General features: G+C 44.7%; 1 protein-coding gene across 1 annotated transcript in view; it reads right to left on the reverse strand.

Moving 5' to 3' along the window:
* The window catches only part of T265_13254 (hypothetical protein), a gene marked incomplete at both ends in the record, with an annotated part of 67,862 nt that overhangs the window by 24,813 nt on the left and 18,853 nt on the right, over positions 1-24,196 (reverse strand). Inside the window, 14 exons of the mRNA XM_009167955.1 lie at positions 1,060-1,233; positions 2,121-2,267; positions 2,350-2,455; positions 2,576-2,647; positions 2,951-3,094; positions 3,172-3,482; positions 4,700-5,246; positions 10,041-10,186; positions 11,978-12,082; positions 13,349-13,621; positions 15,228-15,395; positions 19,229-19,789; positions 21,234-21,332; positions 23,073-23,161. Coding sequence (XP_009166219.1) covers positions 1,060-1,233; positions 2,121-2,267; positions 2,350-2,455; positions 2,576-2,647; positions 2,951-3,094; positions 3,172-3,482; positions 4,700-5,246; positions 10,041-10,186; positions 11,978-12,082; positions 13,349-13,621; positions 15,228-15,395; positions 19,229-19,789; positions 21,234-21,332; positions 23,073-23,161 — 2,942 coding nt within the window. The remainder of the gene's footprint in view (positions 1-1,059; positions 1,234-2,120; positions 2,268-2,349; positions 2,456-2,575; positions 2,648-2,950; positions 3,095-3,171; positions 3,483-4,699; positions 5,247-10,040; positions 10,187-11,977; positions 12,083-13,348; positions 13,622-15,227; positions 15,396-19,228; positions 19,790-21,233; positions 21,333-23,072; positions 23,162-24,196) is intronic.

The raw sequence follows: 24,196 nt of genomic DNA on the forward strand, positions 1-24,196 counted from the left end.
ACAATATTCTCGCATCATTTCCGAAAAAGTACTTCATGGCGTATGAGATATTTACTCACTCTCAGACAGTACAATTACCCTCAATCTTCAGAAGTGTAGAATGCAAGTCGCCTGAGGTCGCTACCCTTCTGTCACGGAAAGTAAGTCTCATGTCATCCCACAGTTACCAATAGACGCCTGATATGTGGGTTACATTGAGATTCGTGGGTCACTTCCGGCTGAACCAGGAGAGTAGTTCTTCGAAAGATACGAATTGTAGACATGATGTTGTCACATGATGAATTGGGAATCTGTCCCCTTAATTGACGTTTTTGCTAGAGTCGTGTTTGAACAGCTGGTGATAAAGGATCACAATTACGAAACTACATGCGACTAAAGACGCACGAATATGACGTTTCTTACAGTATCTCAGGCGGCAGCTGGTTCCAACAGCACATTATGCAGACTCCCATGCCATCCTGAAGCGAACAAAACACGGCTGATCGTCTATTCTAAATGTATGCTGCCTACAGATAGACAATTCGCGCCACTGGCGACGTGTCACCTCCGATTAGGCAACGCGAACTCAGGTCGCTTTCTATTCACTCAGAACTTCACTTCCAGTCCTACTGTCCTTCCCTCTTGACTACCAAGATGATCGAACCCTAAGGTCGACTAACAAGCAAGATCATAAAAACACCGAGGAGACAGGCTAGTAACTCTGGTGACTGGAGCTCCGCCTGATTCCCAGCACACATGGACAGATTTTGAAAACTGCAACTGCAATAGGACTTCCGATGTGCACACAATGTTACTCCGGTTTGCCACTTACCCACGTCTATCGCTCAGATGACTTCGCATCACTGCTCAAACTTACTGGAACACAGCATGCGTGATTCCGAGCATTGTTCCTCTGGAAGATTCTGTTGACTCGAGTGTGCGAGGTTGACAAACTGGTCACAATGTGGAGTCCCAGCTTGCTAGGTCAAGCAGCCTAATTATCAGATAGTCATGAGCAAACCAGTTCGTAGCTTTGCAAAGTAAAATAGGTCTGGTCGACAAACATGCCGAAGAACTTACCAAACAAAGATTGCAGGTTATTGTCGTTCCAACCCCTTCTGCAGGTGTCAGAGAGGAAATCAGACGTTTTGGTCCCAAAGCTGGTTGTATCTCTAGAGAGTCTGCCGTTGGCATCAGAGACTCCACGTCGGCAGTAAGAGTTTCCGTGTCTGCATCTACATCCATGGGTTCGTTCTGAAAACGGAAAATGCATGTCAGGAAAAGCGACAATTGCGTCATTGAAACGGCATCACCCTGAGAACCGTCGCGAGTTGATCAACCGAGGAACAATCAGACTAAATTACACCAGACTATAAGGTCGGCACAATCCATTCAACCTTTAGAAAATTCCTCATTCGTCCACACTAGAGACAACTGTATGTACTATCAGATCCAGCTAACTGATCTCTTCTGTGCGTACTCCACAACAGTGGAAAAACGAAAAGGTGGACACAAAGGAGAGAGAGATAAGCAGCTAGACTACACCTGCAAATATGTTACTTGTAAGGCTCAGCGTCTCCCCGAATGTACTCACTGAATGTCAAACCATCGTTGTATTGTTACGCATATTTGTCATTTTGTTCGTAAGACTGTAAGCACCTTGTGAACCTGCTACACATCCATTTCCGCGTTATCTCATCAAATTAATCTAACAGACAATATGGGAAGAGATAGACTGTAAGGTAAACAAGAGGGCGAAAGCAGGAGTGGTGTCCAAGAGTTCTCATCAACCTAACACGTAATGTCACATCAAGGAAAAGGCGGAGACTACATTCCCAGGTTAAGTGGATCCTCGGACATATAGCAGGGAGTACTTTGGGCATCTTTTAATACTATTCGGCATTTAGGACCTGTTGATGGTCATTAGATAAGTAACAGTATTGGCGGGAATCAATGAGCACATATTAGAAACAAAGCGTCAAGAAACACGGGCAAGGACTTTGTTCAAAACGTGGATGGGAGGCGCCAACGAGGGATGTGCGGACACCTCTGAGTTGCGACTATTTGATCCCACCACAAAGACCTTAAGAATTACCGCACATGTATGCGCCGTAAACCTATGCGGTTAAACGTGAACGTACCTGTGAGTTTTCATCGGTGGGTTTGTTATAAGCACTCATAAATGTTTGTTGCATATTGGACATATGAGCCATGATTCTGGCACGGCGTGCCTTTGCGAGTTCCGCACGTGTCTGACGAATCGCAGCAACGGAGGAGAGAGCAGGTGTCTGGAAAGAACACAAAGACAATGACGCGATGTTTCTAAACAGAAGCAAAGCGAACAAGCAAAACAGCATGTCAGTGACTCACCAACGGCAAAGTTTCTGGTGCTTCGCCAGGAGCAACTGACTGGGTACTGGTTGCATGTGCCTGTCGACGCAACTGGACGACCTTATTCCAGTGATTTAAAGTCCATCTGGATACAGATAGAGAAACGAACCACGTTACATGAAGTTTGATTTACAGAATTTAAGAGTATTGAAGGGATCAATTGGTTTGACAGCTTGAATAGGTGATTTAGAATGAAAAAACTCACTGAATCAATTCCACCTGTTCCTCATGACGTCCACTTTGAAGTAACTTCACCAGACATTGAGTCAAACAGTTTCTGGCAAGCAATGAACCGCAAAACTGAGGGAGTGAGGTTCAGGTTAGCAAAATTTGCAACGTGAAATGACTTGTTAGACTTGAAGACTACTAAGTCACTGTGGAGCGTTCAAAGGAAGATGGACGGGAAAGGCGGACTGCGTGATTAAAAAAAGGGGGTGACAAGAATACACCAAGAATATATACCATGTCAGATGTCAAATGAATTTTATACAATGTGGTTGCAGAACGAATTGGCAAGAACGTTCGTTCCTCAACACATTTTCCGATCATTCGTATACGGAGAAAAAATAAGGAGACTCACTGCTCCGGATAGTCTGTCGAAGGATTGGAAGCTGGGGCATTCAACCAGTGACGACTGCGTGCCAGCTGTTCTAACTCTTCCTCGGATTCCCAATGCGAAGGAACGCGAGAAACAGCGTCCAAGAAGGGAAAACAACCGGTTTTGCTGTAGGACGGAACAACCACCATGAGGACGGATCGATCACGACATGACTTGGAGAATTCTGAGTGAACAATACTCACCTATATTCGTATTCATCCTCGTACAGTGCCACAGAAATCAAGTGCAGAATCAGATCCAACAAAGTGTCTGACCACCATACAGTGCTAGTTCCATGAGCCAGTGTGATATTCAATAGGGTGCGGAGCAGGCGCACAAATGTCTCGCACCGAACCAGACCCAATATGCCGGGAGCCATGTGAGGTAGGAAAGTGCGTAATGGGCGTGGACTCGGAGGGGGAATGGGAAGGTTCTCTGGAAAGTTCGGATCGTTCGGGGGCCTGCTGGCGGACTGAAGCCAAATCTTCAATGATTTTGACACATAGGTCTCAGCCTACGGGAATGGCAAAGTTGGAAGGGCATAAGAGAGAGATTGGAAAGAACAGGTGTGTTGGTACGAAGATGCAGAAGAATGAGATGTTTCAGACGCAACACCTCGACCAAAACAACCTGATCGTCAACAAGCAATGAATGCTGTTATGATGCACATGTTTCATGCTTAGGTACGTAACTGAAGAATCGCTCAGACAACATGCGCAGTACAAACGTCAAACGATATGACTAATTCCTGGATCTGGGATATTACCTACCTTGTTGTCAAACGACGCAATGAGTGACACAACTAAAACAGCGATCTACCCGAGAGGACACAAGAATACCACCTACAGTTAGCAAGCCAATTCCACTGGGCACATTTCACCTTCCAATCGTCTGATTATGCAGAAGGGGGTAAGTGTCTTGGCGAAGGGATTGGTTTTCACTGAAATGATTTTAACAGGCATATCACCATAAAATCATCGATGACGGAGCCCAATTGATCGCCTTGTCTTAGCAATAGGAAAGGATGATGTACGGGGGAACAAGCGCCATTACTTAGTCAACGGTTCCAAATAGGAAACGGTGAGCATATAAATCAGCTGCGCTGGATTAAATGGATGAGACTATCCTCGGACTAAGACGGTCGTGCTTCTCAACACTTCTCTTCAATTTCACCGCTGCCTGACTGTGCAAAGTCAACGGACACAGACCGGACATACGTCAAGTTATGCCGCGTACTTCAACTGTATGCTGTTTACGAAGCTCCAGCTTAGGCTCCCACAAGGATTAAACAACAAGCCAGCGTTATTTTCGTCAACGAGTGGAGGCGTAGACCGACATTTTTTTAACAATGGGAGCAGACAGAAAGAGAATTAAATGCACTCGTGGTCATAGTTGATTCGATGGTTGAAAATTATCGAAAAGTTAAAACTTCATGGTTAAATGAAACAATACGTTACTGCATATGTGAGCTGAGACGAGCTAGGCCTGTGGTAGTCAACAAAAACAGTACGCAGAGCACCTAGGTGGATATGCTCCAGCTGGGCACACGGTACAAATAAGCGAGAAGCAGAACAATCTCTTGGAAAAGTCAACTAAAATACGATCACAAAAGAAAAATTCTTTCTGGTAAGAAGTGAATAACAGAGGTGTCGATATGATACAGTCCAAAAAATGTAGACACGCGTTCCATCGTAAATAAATGCAAAAATTCTGTCAGGCAATTATACGTACCGCGGTCTGTTCAGCATGGCGGTAGCCCGAATAGAAACGGTTAAATCTAGAAGCGATGACTTGGGGTTTGATAGTGAACACCACGCGACCATTTACGTGAGACTGAGTGGCTAGTTGACGTAGAATTTGAGGTAAAATTTCCTCGACAGCTTGCTTGTTTGCCTTTCGAGACATCGAAGCCGGACGAACATTATCGCTCGAGGTAGAATGCGAGGAGGATGTTGCGCAGATCGCAGAGCCCAAGGGTGCACGCAGTAAGCTACCCACAGGTTGATACGGTAAGTGTGATAGTAGTTCGCTGCAGATCATTGGTCGCAAACAGAGGGTGTGAATCACGGAATCAATAACCGGAGCGTGATAGAGTTCCAAGTCCGTATCGACAACACAATCCTTTATGGAAGTACTAGTGCCATAGGCTTTTTCTATGTAGTCCAGAGAGAAACAGCCCACACTCGGACGAGATCGCTCGGTAACCAGGGTAAGTAGAGTGCGTAGCATCACCTCCACGGCCTGTACACGACCTGGACCCGGTTCGCCAGGTGCCTGGCTGGAGATTAAGTGGAGAATCGGAGAAGTTCATTTAATGTCTCAAAAGAAAGCCTAAATCAAACAGCAGAGCAAAAAGAATGAAGTACGTGTGGTTAAGAGTAAGCCACGACAGTTTGACGAGCAAGCTTAGAACACAGGATAGATATTACGCCAGAGCCAACATGGATAAGACCTGGACGATGCGAGTTTCCACCCAAAAGGCAACTTGAGAATTCGGACAATAAAGGTTTTGGGACGACAGTGGTGAGATTGTCGGTTGCTCTGATGATAAGCGCGGAGAGGATTTCATGCACTCTTGTACAGCATTCGACGCAGAAGCCGAAATCGATGTACTTGTGAGCCACTCATCAGCCCATTCATTCTCCGTCACAATCGACGAAGCAATGACTAGTTTTAGCGAACTCTGCGCTAAGCAACTTGGGTCAGTGATCCTCAGAACAAACCTATCGTGGTTTGTGGCTTCCTTCTTATTAGTATTTGGATACAAAAGGTTCCTGAAAATGTTGACTGTCATATCAAAAGCCAGAAATAAAAATGGGGCGAATGTAAACTTCAGCCCGGCCTACCTTGCGATACATTTATATCAGGAATCGCGTCAAATCCTCCACGAATGTTTGATTCGAACTGACCAGTCCAGAGCACATACACTCAACGTTATCCAGGACTGCCGAACTACCCAATCAATCATAAAACCGCAGAGCTATACCATTTTCATATGGTAAACACAATGTACCTAGCTTTCGTACAGACAAGCGTGTGTGTGCAGTTTACTCTTGTGAGAAGATGCCCAACACACATCACCCATGGCGATACCATTCCGTCAAGGAAACGTGTGCCGCGACGACGGTTTACATCACAACGTTCACCTAGGTGACCTCCAGAACCACTACAGGTTCACTCATCGCCTTGGTTATCCAAAGTGTGATGACAAAATATATGTCCCAGTGAGCATCTACTAACCGATGCGCAACCGATTTGGTTAAACAACACACTAGAGGACAACGCTAACTGAGAAGTCGAATCGCGCGACAAACTAGCTCTAACAACGATTAGTACACTCAAGACAGAATAACTTAAGAACCTGACGTTTTGTATAAAAAGCATTTTCTCCGTATATATATACCGACGTATAAGGGCCACCTCATCTGGGTAGTGGGGTCTCCGTGTTGTAATGAACCGGCGGGCTTTACTGGTGAGAATTTAGTTAGTTAAGGTCCCACCATGCCAGAAAGACCAATGCGATTCTGTCCAACGAAGACTAGTGGGTAATAGTACTAGGATAAATCGAATGACGAGGCGGTCGGGAGTAAAACCGTATGTTCGTTGTGATAGTTGGACGAGTCCCCCTAGCGACCAGGATCCCTATTTTCTCGGGGAAGAACGGATTGGCCTTAAAAACCGTGCGCTCTGTTCGCCTAGCCGATGACCATGGGCATCGGTGCATCACCGAATATGGCGCGAAATGGCAGCATGATTTGCACCGATTTACATGCTGTTGTGAAGCAGAACAGACTAGGCTACCAAAGAGGTGACCGGACTAGGGTGGGCTGATACCACTACTCGATGCAGATCATATGACTAACCCGAAACATGCGTCCAGACTTGTCCACACCATACAAATAAATTTATGGAATGCGGCTCACTTTCACTGGTCGATCAATACAGCGACAGCTCGATCCAGACACCCTAAGTAGTACCTTTTTCGAAATTTTAACTTGGCCGTGAGACTAAGTACCGTGAAAATATATCAACAAAGGCTTAGTAATTCAATCGACTTTAAACGCTTTTAACACCAGCTAGATGTCCTATTTATCGTTCTTTTTAAAAGTAACACATGCGCTGATGGAAACTATATTTTGCGAACAAAAACATATGCTTACGAAGCACGTGGCCGGATCATCATCATCGACAGCATGACATCAGTGTTCAACACCGATGCCTCACTGCCGTACAACCATGATTTACTTGAAAGCCTTATTGCAAAGAAAAGAATAAAGATGGACGGGAAGGGACTCAGTGCTACCTTATTACAATCATTCCGAGGTGCCTACACCTCCAGACATTCACTCAGGCAATCTGGATAGAAACTGACAACGAGAACGCAACTGGTATCGGTTGGCAGCCATACCTTGTAGTGTCTCCAACCAGACGAAGTGTGGATCACGCGGTCCCCATCCCGGATGTCGAACAGGAACAAGCAGCACCCAGATGTTTCGTACTCCCCTTCATACCCCTCTTGCAGGTCATCTCCCTGCATGTGCCACTCTGAATTGCGCAAACGATGGCTAGGCATGCGCAACACATGTCCCGACAAGCGCAGTTTTTTGTGCTGGACACATTCTTCAATTGAAGTACCCGTTGCACAACCGAGAGCTCGCTTTCTAACTGCCTCGTTACAGATACGCCGACACCAACCCACACGAGCTACGGTTCTGAGACAACGATTGTCGAACACCTGAAGATGTCTCGGTTCAGCTGCTCGAACAGGCAAAGTCTCTCAGGAATACAGCAAAAAAGCTACCACTGTAGCTTAATACACACGTCCCTTTGACACTCTAAGTGCCTCAAATTAGTAAACGCGACCCGGGCCTTGCAGATTACTGCATTCGCCTCATCTGTCACACTACAGTTGGAACAAATACAACTTCCAAGATACGTAAAACACTTCACAACTTCCAGTATCTCTCACTAGATTGTAATTGGGGTGTTTAGTGAAACAATCGTTCCCCATTGTCCGTACGTACCGAGTCCAATCCATGTCGGCCTCTTAATTGAGTCTCAGATACACCAAGCCTGCCCACTTGTGCATTCATATCTCACGCAACCCCCATGATATCTGAGCTTTTAGCTCAACGCAACAGGGCATTCAGGGCGTCATAAATCCTGTATTTGATGGCGTTGGAGTCGGTTGGGTCGTAGGCAGACACGATGAACAGACACCTATCAACTTTCCGCTTGTGAGACTCCTTCACAGACGTTGCCATGCTTGTGCTTGGAACTGTTCCTTAAAAATTATACCCCCCCTGGCAGTATGCGTACACCCACCCGGTGCCTAACAGTCGGGTTTTTGAGTCACAGGCCTTGACTAGGACGATTGATTGCACCAGTTCGTGTACCCTTACAGTAGAGCAGTCTGCGGACAGTTGTGGCAGTGAACAGTCACTGTCAATGCAGATTTTTCTGTTCAAGAAGATGCTAACCCCAGAAGCACACGAGACGAAGATATCGCAATCATACACGTGGTAACCTTTCCGCTTAAAACGTCCTTGGGTTTAAAATTATTAAGTTACCAGAGGTGAACAGTGTAAGTGTGTAGGCAAGTATCCTGTTAAACGGCAGTGCAACTCTGTATCGGTCCATTGGCTTCATGCTCCGCCCACTATGGTACATCAAAAGGCACAGTAGCTCTACACAGCCTTTTATGGAGACAAGGGAGAATTATTAGAACTGTATTTATAGGGTAATCACAGGGTGTTCCACAAGGTCGCGCTGGAATCTCCGTGAGGGGGCGAGGAGCGTCGAGCCAAAGATGTTTAATCCGGATTGGGTGGCATTCTCACCAATCAGGGCATGCCTTCGTTTGATCCGTTTCCTGCACGCGACACACCCATCCACATGATGTGATTTCCGGTTATTAGAGACGGCTGGCCTCCGGACACAAGCACATGTATACTAAGGCCAGATTCGATTGTACGAATCCCATATTTTAACAACTACGCGGTAATGTCGACAGTATTACAAGACTCGCACGGTTAAGAAGTATCCTTCAATAAGCCCATGAGCTTGCGTATGAGAATTTCAATAGGGCAGCGGTACGCGTAGCTTACAGGATAAAGCACCTCTCATCCTTCAAGCATGCACTCCGTGTCACGTGATCTGGTGCTGACGTTTTCCTCTACCGGCAATTTCCAAGAGGAAGACACATGTGACGTGTGTAATGTTAATTTGGATTAACAAACCAAGAAGCTCTTTGGAATCAGATCAAGAAAGATGACACACTGGAAACTAGAGAGGTTAAAGACCGAGTCACTTCAGTACTGACCAATACACGACCGCGGGGGAGGCCAAGTTCAAGGGTTACGTAGTCATCGACCAATCAGGGCACAAGAAAACGGACCAACCAATGGAACCAATGGAACAGCCAATCGTGATCGAAGGTCAGCCCCGGCTAGCGGCACGTATATTAGCACACACACAATGCCACCCACGCACAACTGAAAACGCATCACTACGCTCTATTACGCAACGTAACAAAACACTGACGAAGTCACTTCGATTAGACGAAGTCACGAAGGCACCTCAGCGAACAAACCAATGACCGTGTTTATTCCCAGTTACACAACTATTTTTGGCGCTGCTAGAAACCTGGTACCCGTGATTGGTGCATAAAGAACCAAGGTACTCAGCTTGATTTGTGCCTTCGAATGAATGGAGAAGCTTACGGCTGGGCAAGAACTCGCCGAGTCTGGTGCATTCCCAAAGTTGATGTAACTCATACGACTTATTTTCCGCAGTAACCCGCTGGATGACAAAAGAACAGGGCGAACAGTGGGAGATGAAAACACGGCCGGTGATGGAGTAAGACAGGTTGATGACAACCACAGAATATGCCCACACTCCGTAGACACCGAGAGCTGTATATCAAGACACCATCTCTTGACAGCACTCAAGTTAAAGTACCACGAACAAACCCCGGGAATAGTAGCTGAATGCTCCATAAAGGAAATGGGAGGACATAATAGTCAAATAGTCTCGTAAAACGGCAAACTTGTCACCGAAAAAGACAACCAACCTTTTCAAGTAACCCTTTAGTTGCATCTTGTGAATGAATCGAGCGAGGAATTCGTCTGGAGGAAGAATGGCTGCCGCTATCTGAAGCAGTTGCAAATCCCTATCGATCAGCTCCACACGCCAGTTCGAGGTGAACATGTTGTTGACCTAGAAGAGCGTGTGTGTAAAGAATATAATTAGAAAAAACGGGCTAGGTGGTGAGATAACGTGTTATTTCGGAGTAGGAAGCCTGAACTAGCTAATCTACAGGTAGCTAGACCGTCCTTGTCGTTTGCTTTAAAGCGTTGGCAACACCTTGAATGTAAAGGCAGGTGGATTGATCACAGGCAACTCCGGGTTGGAAAATGAAGAAGACTAAAACGTTCCGCAAATACATTTAAAGCACTGTAACCTTATCCAGGTGAAGAAACTTGTGTTACGAAAAGTTGCTGTTAATGCGATGGTCATACAGCAACACTGGCAATGAAAACGAGCGACCACATGTAACCCTTCTCAGCAAAATCCCTCCATCTTTGGCGTGGACCACTCTGAAAAGATGAACCAGGACATGAGGGGGACTGTCCAAACCAGATTGACGTGAATGCACAAAGTGCATGCAGCAAAAGCGGCACATGGTACATACCCGAGGAAAACGAACGCTGCTCATTACGCGAAAGTAACACCACACGAAAGTAACAGTGGTCTCGGTAGGACGCACGGTTTGTAAAAGCACACCATTTTGGAGAATGCTACAAGCCAGATAACCTCGTGGTCTTTGCACTATCAACCGCAGTTTCCGTAACAGATATAAGTTTCCACCGATGAGTAGTTGCTGAAACACTGCGCCGACAGAACTGTTCACTTGGCACGCTCAACACATGCCGCAATACACAAACTGAAATTTGTGTCAAGGCACGCCTCTGGTACCACATGGTAGAATACAACATCCAGGACAAAGTAGTCAAACCGAGCAATTAGTGGGGAAGAAAACTGTGACCGCTGTAAAATACCTCACTGTAAAATACCGCTGTAAAATACCTCACTAATGTAAAAGTTTTTTTCAGCCACAGGGCTTTGTGTAGGTGCCAAGTGTGTGTGGCGTTATCCAAGGAATTCTCGGACGATGTATAGAAGTGTTACTAGGATTAAACATCCCTCGGATGAGCTGAACTCGACTAGCTTCCAACTGCGAAAGCAATCATTCTGGTGACACAAATCCGAAACGGTAAGGAGAGGGAATAGGATGGTCAAATCAAGGGTGTAATGAACGAGCTTCTTCGATGAAAAATTACAGCCATTCTATTAAACAGTAGATGCACCATGAGCAATTTTTATGCGTGAGGACAGCTATGAGAATGCGAAACCAAATTGTTCCGGTAGGCTTGGCTATAATTCGCCGTAGGCCTTAAAGTAGCAGGAACTACAAGTGCAGTGACAACGTTGACAAAATCAACAGGCATTCCTTTTTGCCAAATATGATTAGAAGTGACAATCTAACCAACTTGGACAGACGATAAACCAAGAGGGTCCATAAAAGCTTCTCACTGAATCGAAGGTTCCCTATGTCAGAAATGTCAGTGATGGGTAAAAATTCGTGAAAGTGTATGTTGGACTGGACCAAATGTCTATCACACACAGAGCTTCCTTCCAGTGATGAAAGAAGTGTGTAAGAGCTGAAGCCATAAGTAAACCCAGCGTGTTCCTTGATCTCCTCTCCTAAACTTTCAGACCAGCTACCCTGGCCTGGGTAAACTGAACTGGCCTCCATCGATAGCTCTGGCAACCTACGAGACTGATATCACTGAAATTCGATATCCCCACATATATTCTTTTCCTAATTATGGATTCAACAAAATCTTAGTGCTAACCCGAACGTAATCTTCTGTTCAGAAGCAAGCAGTGATGTGCTGGCCAATCATCGAAGAACAAGTGTCACGGAAAGAAGTACGCAAAACTTACCGACTGTGGTACGGCATAGCCGTTGCGGACCCACATTTTTGCGTTATACTGTGCGTAGAAGGCCAGCGCTTGCAGAGGTCGTTCGATCAGTAGGTTCACGAATGCCTGAACGTGAGGAAAAGTCGGGTATCCGCAACATTATTGACGGTAATACACGGGGTGGTACTGATAACTAGTTGATGTAAGCAAACATTGCACCAGTCAACTTGAGAGCGGTTTTTCCAATCTACAGCATGAATTTCCAGAGGGTTTTTCAGGGCTTCCTTCTAAAGGTAAACCGATTTTTGGTGATCTTTCATTCATTATCGTCCGCCGCGCTATGGACGCATAAAGAGTAACTGAAATGTTCTGACAGGCAGATCAATCGACCGACACAACAAGGACAGTCACTGAGTCGTCGGGCCAACTAAGCACATCGCTCAAGCGTGAACGCAGTTGCCCGTACAGACGTGACGACGTAGGTGCGACCAGCGCGCGCTGTTGGAGTAGTGGTAAAACGCCAGTCTCGCATGTCAGATCTCCGGAGTTCAAATCTCAACACGGCAAAGCATATGTGATGCTGATGAGCCTTAATAAGAGGAAAACTCAAGTTCGCTGTTTCCCCCCTTAGTGTGCCAAGATACGAGGACTGTTCAAACTAGTGATCACCGTGACCTCTTGTGTGCTTTTATGGGAATCACCCTACAACCTAAGAGCATTCAGAAACCCTTGGTGCTCGTAAGGAACAGTCAGATACATCAAGAACATTTATGAGGACGGGAGCCATACACTGTATGAGCGAAACAATCCAACGAACAATCGACCATATTGGGTGACTCGAAGTGGCTATTCATGGTGAATTCCCTGCTAGAACCGACGAATGCGCAAAAACAATTTTGATCGGTCCACTCAGATGTCCGTCTACAGAAGAAGGGTAGTTACTTGAACCATCTCTTGCTTGCACGTTTTTGCTCTTCAAGTTGTCTGTTAGCCCCAGGCGATGATGCGCATGCGATTACTATATCTGTTTTTCGCTATATTGACTCTAGACCGCCTCGAACCTTGGAATCTTTCATCAATCTAGACTAGGAAGATATATTAGTGATAAGTAACCCCTCCGAGTTAATTGCAACAAGTGGGAAGACATGTGATCCAGTTGACCCAGTACAAGTTTGCAACTCCGCTGTACAAGTAAATTCTTGAATGAGGACTGACAATCGCTCATTCACAACACTCTGCGTCCTGAAAACGTCACTTCGAATATTCACCTAGGCCGATAAAGTTAAATCGCTGTTTTCAACCAACACATCGGTTTAAAGGTCCACACAGTATAAAAAGTAAAGATGAATTAAAACACCGCGCTAGTTCTGATGCTACGTAGTACGAAATTACCTTGTCCCCCAAACCCAAATCTTCAAACGAAAAGCCCATTTCCAAGCCGTGACCATAAAGACTAGCAAGGAAACGTGGTAAAGGTTGCATGAAGCTGAATCGATAGGTGGCCACATCATAGGCGTAAACCTCGGTCGAAACTCCGAGTGACCGGAAGGCCAAGTCGTTTGATGGACGGCGATCGGACCCGACGGCCGCTTTGTCATCGTTTGAGGACGACAGAGGTTCGAGGCGGAAGCGACGATCCAATATTCCGATGCGATATTCGAAAGCCTGAAATACGAATGGAATACCTTTCGAAATATAAGTAGAACACAATGATAAATAGCTACAAGGAAATTTGTTACATATGCACCAGTGTTTTGTGAATGCTAAAAGAGCGTACAACAGGTCCAGTCTTTGGAGCAACTTGAACCATACACGCTAACTTGAAGGATATGAAGTGGAGATAGGTGAACGACGAGCTGCAAGGACCAATGGTAATTCTCAGCTAAACAGGCGAAATAAAAACACGTATTATGTGGAGTAAATAGTCTGACCACGTTGAGGCGTTTATTAAAGAATCTTAAAGGAAGGAAAGAATACAACAGCCTAACCAAAATGGCAGCGAGAGGACTGTTTAGTCCCAAGGAGGGCAGGATGTACGTCAAAAGATTCTGGTTCCCCATGTCCTTGTAAACAATAGGCGAGTTGAAAACATCTTAGAATCCCCATGAAATCTCGGACCCATGAAGAATATACCGAAGAATAACGATGGTCAATATTGGACGACTATGGTGTGCATGCCTTGGATCAGCCTTTTCGAATGTTCTTCAGCGGAGAGAGCCAGCAACACCAATTCCGCGAACACCGAACCATTGGTAGCCTTGTGAAGGCATCCTTCAGTCTTCCAACTCTCATCACACTTTTAGACTACTCCAAAAAGCGATTTCTCGTCGAGCGAAGGCTAACTGCTTCCCTTTAGTCTTTCAGAGACTAGCCAGTGTAGCCTGTTGGGTCATGGTAATATTCAAACCACACTAGAACTTCAGAGTGGTATCCATCAGTTGGAGTAACCACTCTTTCGTCCAAACGAATACAGGGGAAATAGGAAATCGTTGTACGTTATGGATTAGCCAAATCAAGCAAAACGGCTAAATGAGGCACAAAAAACACGACTGATCAGGGTCAAAGGCAGGAGTCAATTAATGGAGACGCGGTGATGGATCAGCTCCGAAAGGATTCTTTCTAACCATACGTCAGGCACCCTCGCTGTCAAGTGTTGGTTTCAGTCAAAATACCGATGTGTTTTTCTCATCTCTTCACCAACTAACTGACAGGGTTCGATCGATGTTGGGTGAACATGGGAGTTCTAGTCATGGAAAATTACTCAGTAGAATGAAGAGTCGATGTCATCCTTATCGGCGACCTATCAGCACTCAGTTGCCAGAGAACAGTGATGGTGTAGCGGGTGGGAAGAAGTAACGAGTTTGGAGACGAATTCCGAAAGACCCGAAGAATAGGATGTTCACATCCAAGGACAAAGATATGGACTTCAGGAAACGTTCAGTCACTTCACATCGTTTCGACAGTATCTGGGGAAAGGCTCATCATGTTATTTCAAAAGTTGTCGCCGGTTGCGTGGGAGAATGTCAAAATAAACTGACGGTCTTAAAACGAAACGCACAATCCCCCGGCACAAAGTGTTGATTAAGACACAGAATATAGCATGGACCACGGATTAATACGTGGCTCTCTGTAATGAATACGGTCATTAGTGTGATACAGAATCGGTATCCTGAATAACCGATTAGTTCTGGGTGGAAATTCTCGACAGGGAAACCTGATTTTTGGTGAAAATAACGGCAAAAGATAGGGACAAATGCCAGTCATTACATACTTGACGAGCTTCACTCAATACGGATTTGAACAAGGTATAGTCCGAACTGGCGACCTGCGCAGTCAGTCCTAAAACACTGATCAACTCAGCGATTATGTAGAATCCACTGGCCCACTCCAGTTCTTCCTCCACATGTCCACGCGTCTCGCGTTGCATACCGTTCATATCCTATCACAAGAAACAGGACAGAGGGGGGCTAGTTATTTCAATGTTATGGATGAAGAGAAACACGTGCCAATAATCAGCAGGAATAGAAAATTGTGGTGCTTCGGAAGCCAAGAAAAAACTACGTGTATGTTCTGGATGCATCCAACTCATTCATGTTCGGTAATTTCTAATACAAGTGCCGACCATAATTCCTCCAGTCAAAAAGGGTTCACATTTAATCCGAACCCTGAAGAACAATGAAGCCTGTTTGAGAGTTTGTTGAAAAATAACAGCTGGATATGGCCCAATGGTTAAGGATTGAATTTATTGATAGGAAGGTCTGTGGTTCGAACTCGCCTCTGCTTCTCGGCTACTCCTGTGTAGGCTTTAGCAACTTCGGAGCATCTCAGCCCTCGTGCTTCCTTCGGGTAGTATGACAGCTAGGCACCGGAAGAATTATGCAGCTCAACGATTTTTATTATATTACTATCATTGAAGCATTGCATTCACGTGTGAAACACACTGTACGAGTCTGCGCTGATATCCTAAAGTTTGCTACAAACGACAATTACAAATGAAAATGGTTATCGAAATGGTTTGAAACGGAGGGGCAGTCAAGGATGTCTGACTTGAGCTTGATGATTCGTTTGTCTACGTTCCGCCGTTAAATACAATGTGCCTTGTGAACCAATCATACCAAGACTAGATAAACACAAGCGAGAAATGAGGAAATAACTGCGCTAAAGCCTAACCACTGAACCTGAGAATCAGGCTGATGGACCATCTGTTTATCGCTCTCCCATTCCATGTACAACACAATGAATGATACATCAACCATTCACAGATCAAACGTAATTAATAAGTTGCTTGGGACAGTCCACCGATTCATGTTCGATCTAACATAATTTTTACTGATAGAGGAAGACTGACTAGAAATCGTTGATATCCCGTCAACGATTTTGTTTTATTTTGATGTCACAAACGATTTTCCTTAACCTCATACCCATCGGTATACTGAACCAATTAAGCAGCAATTTGGACGCGTGGCTGCTTCAAACGTGAAGCGATATTGGGGACTGATCTCTTCTCTTGATATTCACCACTCGAGTGCATGATGCAAAGGCTGTCTCATAGTCGAGGGGTTTGGATGATTCGAACGTGTGTAAAGAGCGCGAAGACAAAGGTCAGCTGCCAACGTAGAGGTATTAACGGGGAGTGAAATCTGATTCAACGAATGGCAATCCACGATAATAACCACTCGGCTACTCGGATTCGTTTGAAAACAAGTGCTATTTACTTGACGGAAAAGGTGTTTATTCCAAATTCTGTTCCCAGTAGAGTAACCCTGAGGGTCATTGTGATGAGTTTATCAATTGATATACTGTATTTCTTAGTTAAAGGGTTGGCCTAAAGTAACCCCCCCCCCTAGTTGTTTTCCGTGACTGACGAACCATAGTAACAGTCGTATTGTGTCGGCCGGCACTGATGTCATCAATAGAGTTCATGAACCATATGGGACATCACAAACGAGAGATTCAGCTACGTTCTAGGTGAGTCCCTCAATGTCACAAACGATTTTCCTTAACCTCATACCCATCGGTATACTGAACCAATTAAGCAGCAATTTGGACGCGTGGCTGCTTCAAACGTGAAGCGATATTGGGGACTGATCTCTTCTCTTGATATTCACCACTCGAGTGCATGATGCAAAGGCTGTCTCATAGTCGAGGGGTTTGGATGATTCGAACGTGTGTAAAGAGCGCGAAGACAAAGGTCAGCTGCCAACGTAGAGGTATTAACGGGGAGTGAAATCTGATTCAACGAATGGCAATCCACGATAATAACCACTCGGCTACTCGGATTCGTTTGAAAACAAGTGCTATTTACTTGACGGAAAAGGTGTTTATTCCAAATTCTGTTCCCAGTAGAGTAACCCTGAGGGTCATTGTGATGAGTTTATCAATTGATATACTGTATTTCTTAGTTAAAGGGTTGGCCTAAAGTACACCCCCCCCCTAGTTGTTTTCCGTGACTGACGAACCATAGTAACAGTCGTATTGTGTCGGCCGGCACTGATGTCATCAATAGAGTTCATGAACCATATGGGACATCACAAACGAGAGATTCAGCTACGTTCTAGGTGACTCACTCACAAAAACCAAATTTGTTTGCAGATGAGTGTACTTCGCCATATGGAACAGGATTTTTCCCACCATTCGTTGAATAACGTCTTCACACACCAAACTGACAACGATCGTGTGCGGACAGCGGAGCAATCCGAAAAACTAAGCCCGGGATATCTTTGTTCGAAAGCAAACATGTGTACCTACGAATACGTTCAACGCCAAAAACATCCACATCAAACCTCTCTCTACAATCTTTTCTTGTCATACACCGCTTTATCAACCCTCTCATTTCAAGCAATGCTCTGATGGGAGCTAGGCCAATCGCAGAGTATCTTGATGTGTGAAAAAACAGTAATTTTAAAAATTACGAAGTAAGGATGTGTTTCCAGAGCTACCTAAACCTTCGTCAACTGAGTGCTTCAGAGTAGTTTCGAATTGGCATGAGAAATCTCGAGCTTACACAGTAACAAGGATTGCACAAGCACTAGACATTTTATCAGCTTCATTACATTTCTTCGCACCCTTCGCGCAGTTTCGTTGATTAACTCTCAGTACCATATAGGGAGGCTGCGTTGCCGGTATAGTGATACAAGTTGTATTTTACGGTGTTAATGATACGTTGATGTGAAAATATCACGCATGACGAATAATCGAAAAAATATGAAGCAAAAAAAAAACGAAAAAGCGAGCAGATTTTCTAACAGCCACACACTGAAGCAGAAAAATAAATGTGCGCATTACGCACGCAGAGTATTTTAGTGACTAAGAGTATTCATAAATCTGAAGCTTCGGAACAAGCTAGTGTATGCGATCGATAAATTTTTCCACCACGTAAGTCTCGGTAGGCGGTAGAAAAACCAAACAGCATCCTGAATAAGGAACGTTTCGCAGATTCAACTATGATACCAACGTAATTTGGATCGGTCTGTCACTGCATGAAACAGTAAGCAAGGGCCTAATATTGGCAAAACACGGCAACTGCTAACGGCATGACAATGGGACATTGCAGTGTTCGAATACTAACTGAAAATAGTATGATGATATTGAGGTGCATCAGATGGTTCCCAGGAGAAGCTGCTCGGCCGCGACAGCTGAGCTGGTGAAATCAATCTGTTCGTATGGATCAGTGCTCGAAATTCAAAGTGCATTGGCTCTCAACCATCCTGAGACAGATAGGTGGTTAGGGCGCAAGCTGTCGACCGGAACGTTTGTGATTCACACACCGTCCGGGGCTACTGGATCATTCCTGTTAAGGCTTTGTTCATGTGGAAGACTATTAGTTTCCGTGACAGTGGCGCACCTAAAGGGCGCCATAACCGAAACAAACTAGCTTACTTTTACTCCACTCTCAATGACCGGGGCTATGTTAATATACCAATACCGATGAACCCACTTCATCCGCCTAGCCCTTACAATCGTTCAGGTGGCAGACTAGCCTACCCTACTCTACTCATCGATATTAATTACGTAAACAGTACCCCTTCCTTTTTCTGGACTACCTGATTATGCGGTTCTCCTCGACCATTTCCTTTTCCAGTTAAACATTATCTATCTATCCAAACTCCAAAGACGTTTCATGTTTGTGCACTACTCGTGAATTTCTCGTTTACTCTTCATGTCACCGTAGCTTCGTTGAATTTCCATCCTACGTTAATCAAACTGACGATTCCATACAGTGGATGTCTAACTGTGGATTCACCCTCCTCCTGTGCTCGATAAATAACTCACTTGGACGAATCCCAGTAGACGGAGGAATGAACGGATATACTCGATGAAGTTGCCCCGCCCGGCGGGATTCCACCACCCTGGTGACTGGGGAGGGTTTCCACAAAGTGGTCGAACATTGGTCAGACTACCAAGAACATATGAAGTGCAACGCAACACCTCAAAAAGGCGCTCAAAGGGATGAAACCTGGAACGATTCAACGTCGAACCAGGATGCCAGACCAGCACACGCGGCTCTGGAGGTACCCGCCCAAGCTCGCAATTATCGCTGTCCATAGATGCAGAATCAGATGGGGAGGCTGACTGTAAGGTTTGAGAAGAGCCCCATTCAAATGGGTTCGCGCGTCGTAGTGTGTCAATGAGGAATTGGAAACAAGAGGAGTCTGAACTTGTTGCATTGCTTTGTGGAGTTCCTGGATTTTCTCCATTCGCATCGGAAGCTGTACTCTGTCCACTGGGCTGGACGTAGAAGTCCGGTAGTACATCTGAATTGGTGTCGAAGGCAGCCTCAAGTCTTGATATGACACGGACCAACACGCTGTTGTGCTCCAGAAGTTGTCGTGCCTAGCGGAAAAAATGAACACATACGGTGCAATGTCACATGGAGTACTCAGGTCAACCCTAAGAATGGATGTTAAAATGGAGTAGTCGTATGGTCTCGGCTGAAAGCGCACGCAAATGTTAGGCAGTGGTTGTGACACAAAAACCTACGGTAAATTTCAAAACACAAAACTGTCGACGGCGAGGCCAAAAAGTAACCGTATAAATTGTCTGTTAGTTTCAGTTGTGAACGTGATTGGTGTGCTTTCATGTGAATTTCTGGAAAGGGCCTGCAAAAGCCGTCAGGAAATCCACCCTGATGCTCCCAAACGTCCCTTCACAAAATGTTGTCACCGAGGTTAAATTTCCGTTCCGCTCTTTCAGGATACGATATTCGGCAAATGGACTGCCATCCACTAACTAAAAACACGTTCAGTAGTAGCAAACTGACTACTTGACGGGATACGTCCTCCAGTAGGGCCTAGATACAAACCAACTGGGACGTCTCCTGCACTTGGCTAACCGGAATACGGTTTACGGACGTTTTCACCCAAGGTGTGCTCAAATGAGTTCTTTCAAATCCACTAATTGGCAAGTACAGAAAAAGCGCTCTAGAGAACCTCACAAGCTTTAAACTAGGCCCTGAATAAGTGACACCCTATGAGCACATTTAATGAACGATACCCGAGATGTTACCAGGCTAAACCCAATTAGAAGGAATATTCTGTCTGCATGTTACTCACCGTTCGGCTCACATTGTGACTTATGAATAAGTCAGCTCAGACCTCTGCTGGACCAATAAAAACTGCAGAAACTGATCACTTCCTACTCTTTATATCAACCTGTTTACCTTAACATTCTCGTTTAGCCAAAATTGGGCTTCGTCTGTGATCGAGTACTAGTTGAACTGAAATAGGCCGACGTTTAAGAGAGAAAGCCGAGGTTCACTACAGTACATTTCATTGGATCTTGAATCTTACGAATGTAGATACAGATGACCCACGTGTGTAAATGTAAAATGTTCACATATTCGGTTGTCACGCACATTACAAAAAGGTGCCACCTTACCATGTTTGACAATTTTCCTCAAGTTACGCAATTGTAGAGTTTGTCGCAGCAGAAAATTCCAAGTGACTCAGCAACGGCTGTTATACTCTAGGCACCATCATTGCTGGTGACGTTGAACAGTGTCTGCAGAACTATTAACTGGCAAACCTTTGGAAAACACCAAGTGTTGACACTATGGTGTTTCGTCCTAGAAGTAAACTAGTCGTCTTGAAAATCGGAAAGTACTTCAAACTCGTTCATGGAGGCTTATCCATCTGGCGCTAGTGGCAAAGCTATGATGTGATCCGTGTTAAAGTCAACCCATAAAAGACAAGCAACTGATTGAAGCTGATTGGGGAACAGAACTGAGATCAATAGGTATCTACACACCAGAAAAACAGTCGTCACATGACGGACTTACCAGACTGATTACAGTGAACACCTGACAACTAAGGGCGAGCAGGTTGTCCGTTTCCGTATGGTCATCGTAGACATATTGTTGTAACAGCTTGGCGTATGACTGTAGAACGTGGAAGTAAAAACGGAGTGACGGGGAACAGTATAGTAACCTGAGGTCGGTATCACACGTCGCAAAAAATAAGCACTTCCGCCACGGGGGGTAGCATAAGTATGTAACTGAGGGAAGAATTTGCATAACTGTAACCTCTTAAGAAATCGAGCTACGATGGTAACTTCAACCCCCTACCTGAAGCACTCTTAAGAGGCCTATAGGAAATTATTGAGGACTTTAAATCCCTCAGAACACGTAACCTTTAGAAGCCACTTTCACTTGGCCTACCAGAGGAGGATAACTAATTCAAGTACACAAAGCGAGCGACAAAACTTTACACTTTGTAACCCTGGCACAAAAAGATACATAATAAGATAGCACCGAGGAGTAAAAAGCATGGAACATGATACATGATACAAAGCAATTACTCTGTTAATCAAAGGTAGGTTTGATGCAACGGTAACCCTATGAAGCAGACCATAACCTTAGGAATGCGGATGAAAAGAGGATCAAACAAGGGTGTTATGAAACACGGTGCATTATCGATCAAGAGTGGAGGAATCGATGATCTTCTGTCACGTGAAATGGGATGAAAGACGTCAATCACCACTTGGCATAACCATCTCTGATTATTTTCCAAATATTACTGAAACGAAGACATCGTTCCGTGGTGCTCGTATTCACAGGATCACATATACTGGCAAAATACTCGGGCACTTTAGGACCAGAATCAAGGAGCAATTATCAAAACAAGTCCAGAAATCTAAATCCTGGAGTTATCACTCTGCCATAGCCACAGATATTTTGCATTATGGTCTTGCTGTTGACCCGATGATTGATTCAAAAGTCTGTTGCAGGATTCATGGCGATACGTCGTTTTAACCCCCTTTATTATGCATGAAAGAATCATGTGAATAAATATTGCACCAGCCTCCCAGGTCAGAACAGTTCATTTTATATTGTCACATAATTTTGTAGCATTACAGCTTCACTGCACTTTGTAGGCACCCCTCTTACATTTAGTTAACTGTCGACCAGTCCGATCGATTTTTATTCGCGTGTCATTATCACGTGGTTTACCATCACTTAGGCCAACCGTCCCATGTAACTCGACCTCCTGAACTTTCGCGAGCCTTGTCCGGTCATTTACTCGTCAGATGTAACATCACAAGAGTGACCAGTAAGCTGTAGTCGAAATGTCCATCACCAAGGCACCCTATATCTCGATCCTGACGGGAAGTGTTTCTTTTTCAACACAATCGTCCAGATATACCTGTTTTGTAATTCGATCCTGACGGGAAGTGTTTCTTTTTCACCACAATCGTCCAAATATACCTGTTTTGTAATGTGATTGTTGGTGAATCAGCTTTTCCGTTTTACGGGACCACTGTATGACTACTGATGTATGCTGAACTTCTAAACACTACTTTATTCGATACAGGAAAGACCAAGTTTAAAAGTTGCTCGACCAAAACCTTCTATCACAACAACTTTCTTCAGTGTAAGTGGATTATACGACGCGTTAGAAAGTAAACGCCCGAAAGGCCTAGTTTACACTAATGGTCTTCTCAGTGTAAAGGCAAACGAGTTTGCATTCTGTCCTTACGGGAGTACCATAAAAGTAAGCAACTCATTGCCTTTGAAATATACTAAACAAACGACTAATCGCTCGTAAGAAGTCTTCAAGAAACTTTTCGTCATATTCATTTTTTTAGGGAAAAGGATATGAAGCAAGGGGGCTGGACGTACCCGAGTAAACTGGATGGCAAACACGCGACGAAAGAAGGGTTCCCGAAGTAGTACACTCATGATCACGCGTAACGTTTCCGACCGAACAGCTGAGAGCAGTGAAGAATGTGGAAAAATAAGCGAGGAGGAGGCAGATACTATCAACGCTACCTTATGGTTTTAAATACAAACTACAATTTGGTTTCGAAAGTGTCAAATTTCTGTTTCTGAAAGAAACGGTAAATCACGGTGAGGTTATGAGAGCGATCAGCTATGAGAACACTTTGTGTCACATGTGTGGATGCCACAGATTGAGCAGGAAATAAATTTTCCATTCACACCGAGATCGCTTTATGTTACCAAAAACCACAGTACACGATACTGACAGTAACACTTACAAAGTTGTCCGTGGTGTTCTTCAAGCAGGCTTGATGGCTAGGTTGGTGTCATCTACGGCGATGAATTTCCAACCTTCAAAGGATCACAGCTCATTTTCACTGTCTTTGCCTACTTCTGACTTAAGCCTGGTAAATACGCCCCCCATAAATAAGAATACATAGAGTACAATGACACGGGTCTGATATGGTGTCGGCGGATATATAATTTGAAGACCCTAAAAAGGAGAACATGAGTCAGAGAGATAGCTTTGAGAACGTCAGAGCCAATCATCCTATAACTAAGGCCAATGTGACCTCGGAATTCGGCTGGCGGCGACAAGGTCAAAGCTTTCACGTGACACAATCATGCGATCGTAAAGGATGTGCTCCAAATTCGGGTTAAATTGGAAGCAGCTCTTCAGCTAGCGTGAAACAGACAATTCCTCCTTATTAGTTCTACCGTTCACTGCATATAAATTCACGAATTTCAACACAAAATATGTGTGATTTGTCGTCATTCGTGTGAGCATCACGTGCGGATCCGCCTTCTTATTTTGATGACAGGCAAATATTACCTTTGTAACTTCTATCAAGGTTGCCTTTTCTTTACCTCTGTAAATTCTCCGAATTGTTATAACTCAACTGAAATCGTAAGTCGAATCTACAACGGGAATAATGGGGCTTTAGAGGGCGGAAGGCGAGAAAATAATGAAGCAAGGTTCTTTTTTAATAAAGGAAACTACTTACAAGGTTGCTGGAAGTCTTCGA

This window comes from Opisthorchis viverrini, assembly GCF_000715545.1.
Source record: "Opisthorchis viverrini unplaced genomic scaffold opera_v5_49, whole genome shotgun sequence".
Lineage (NCBI taxonomy): Eukaryota > Metazoa > Platyhelminthes > Trematoda > Opisthorchiida > Opisthorchiidae > Opisthorchis > Opisthorchis viverrini.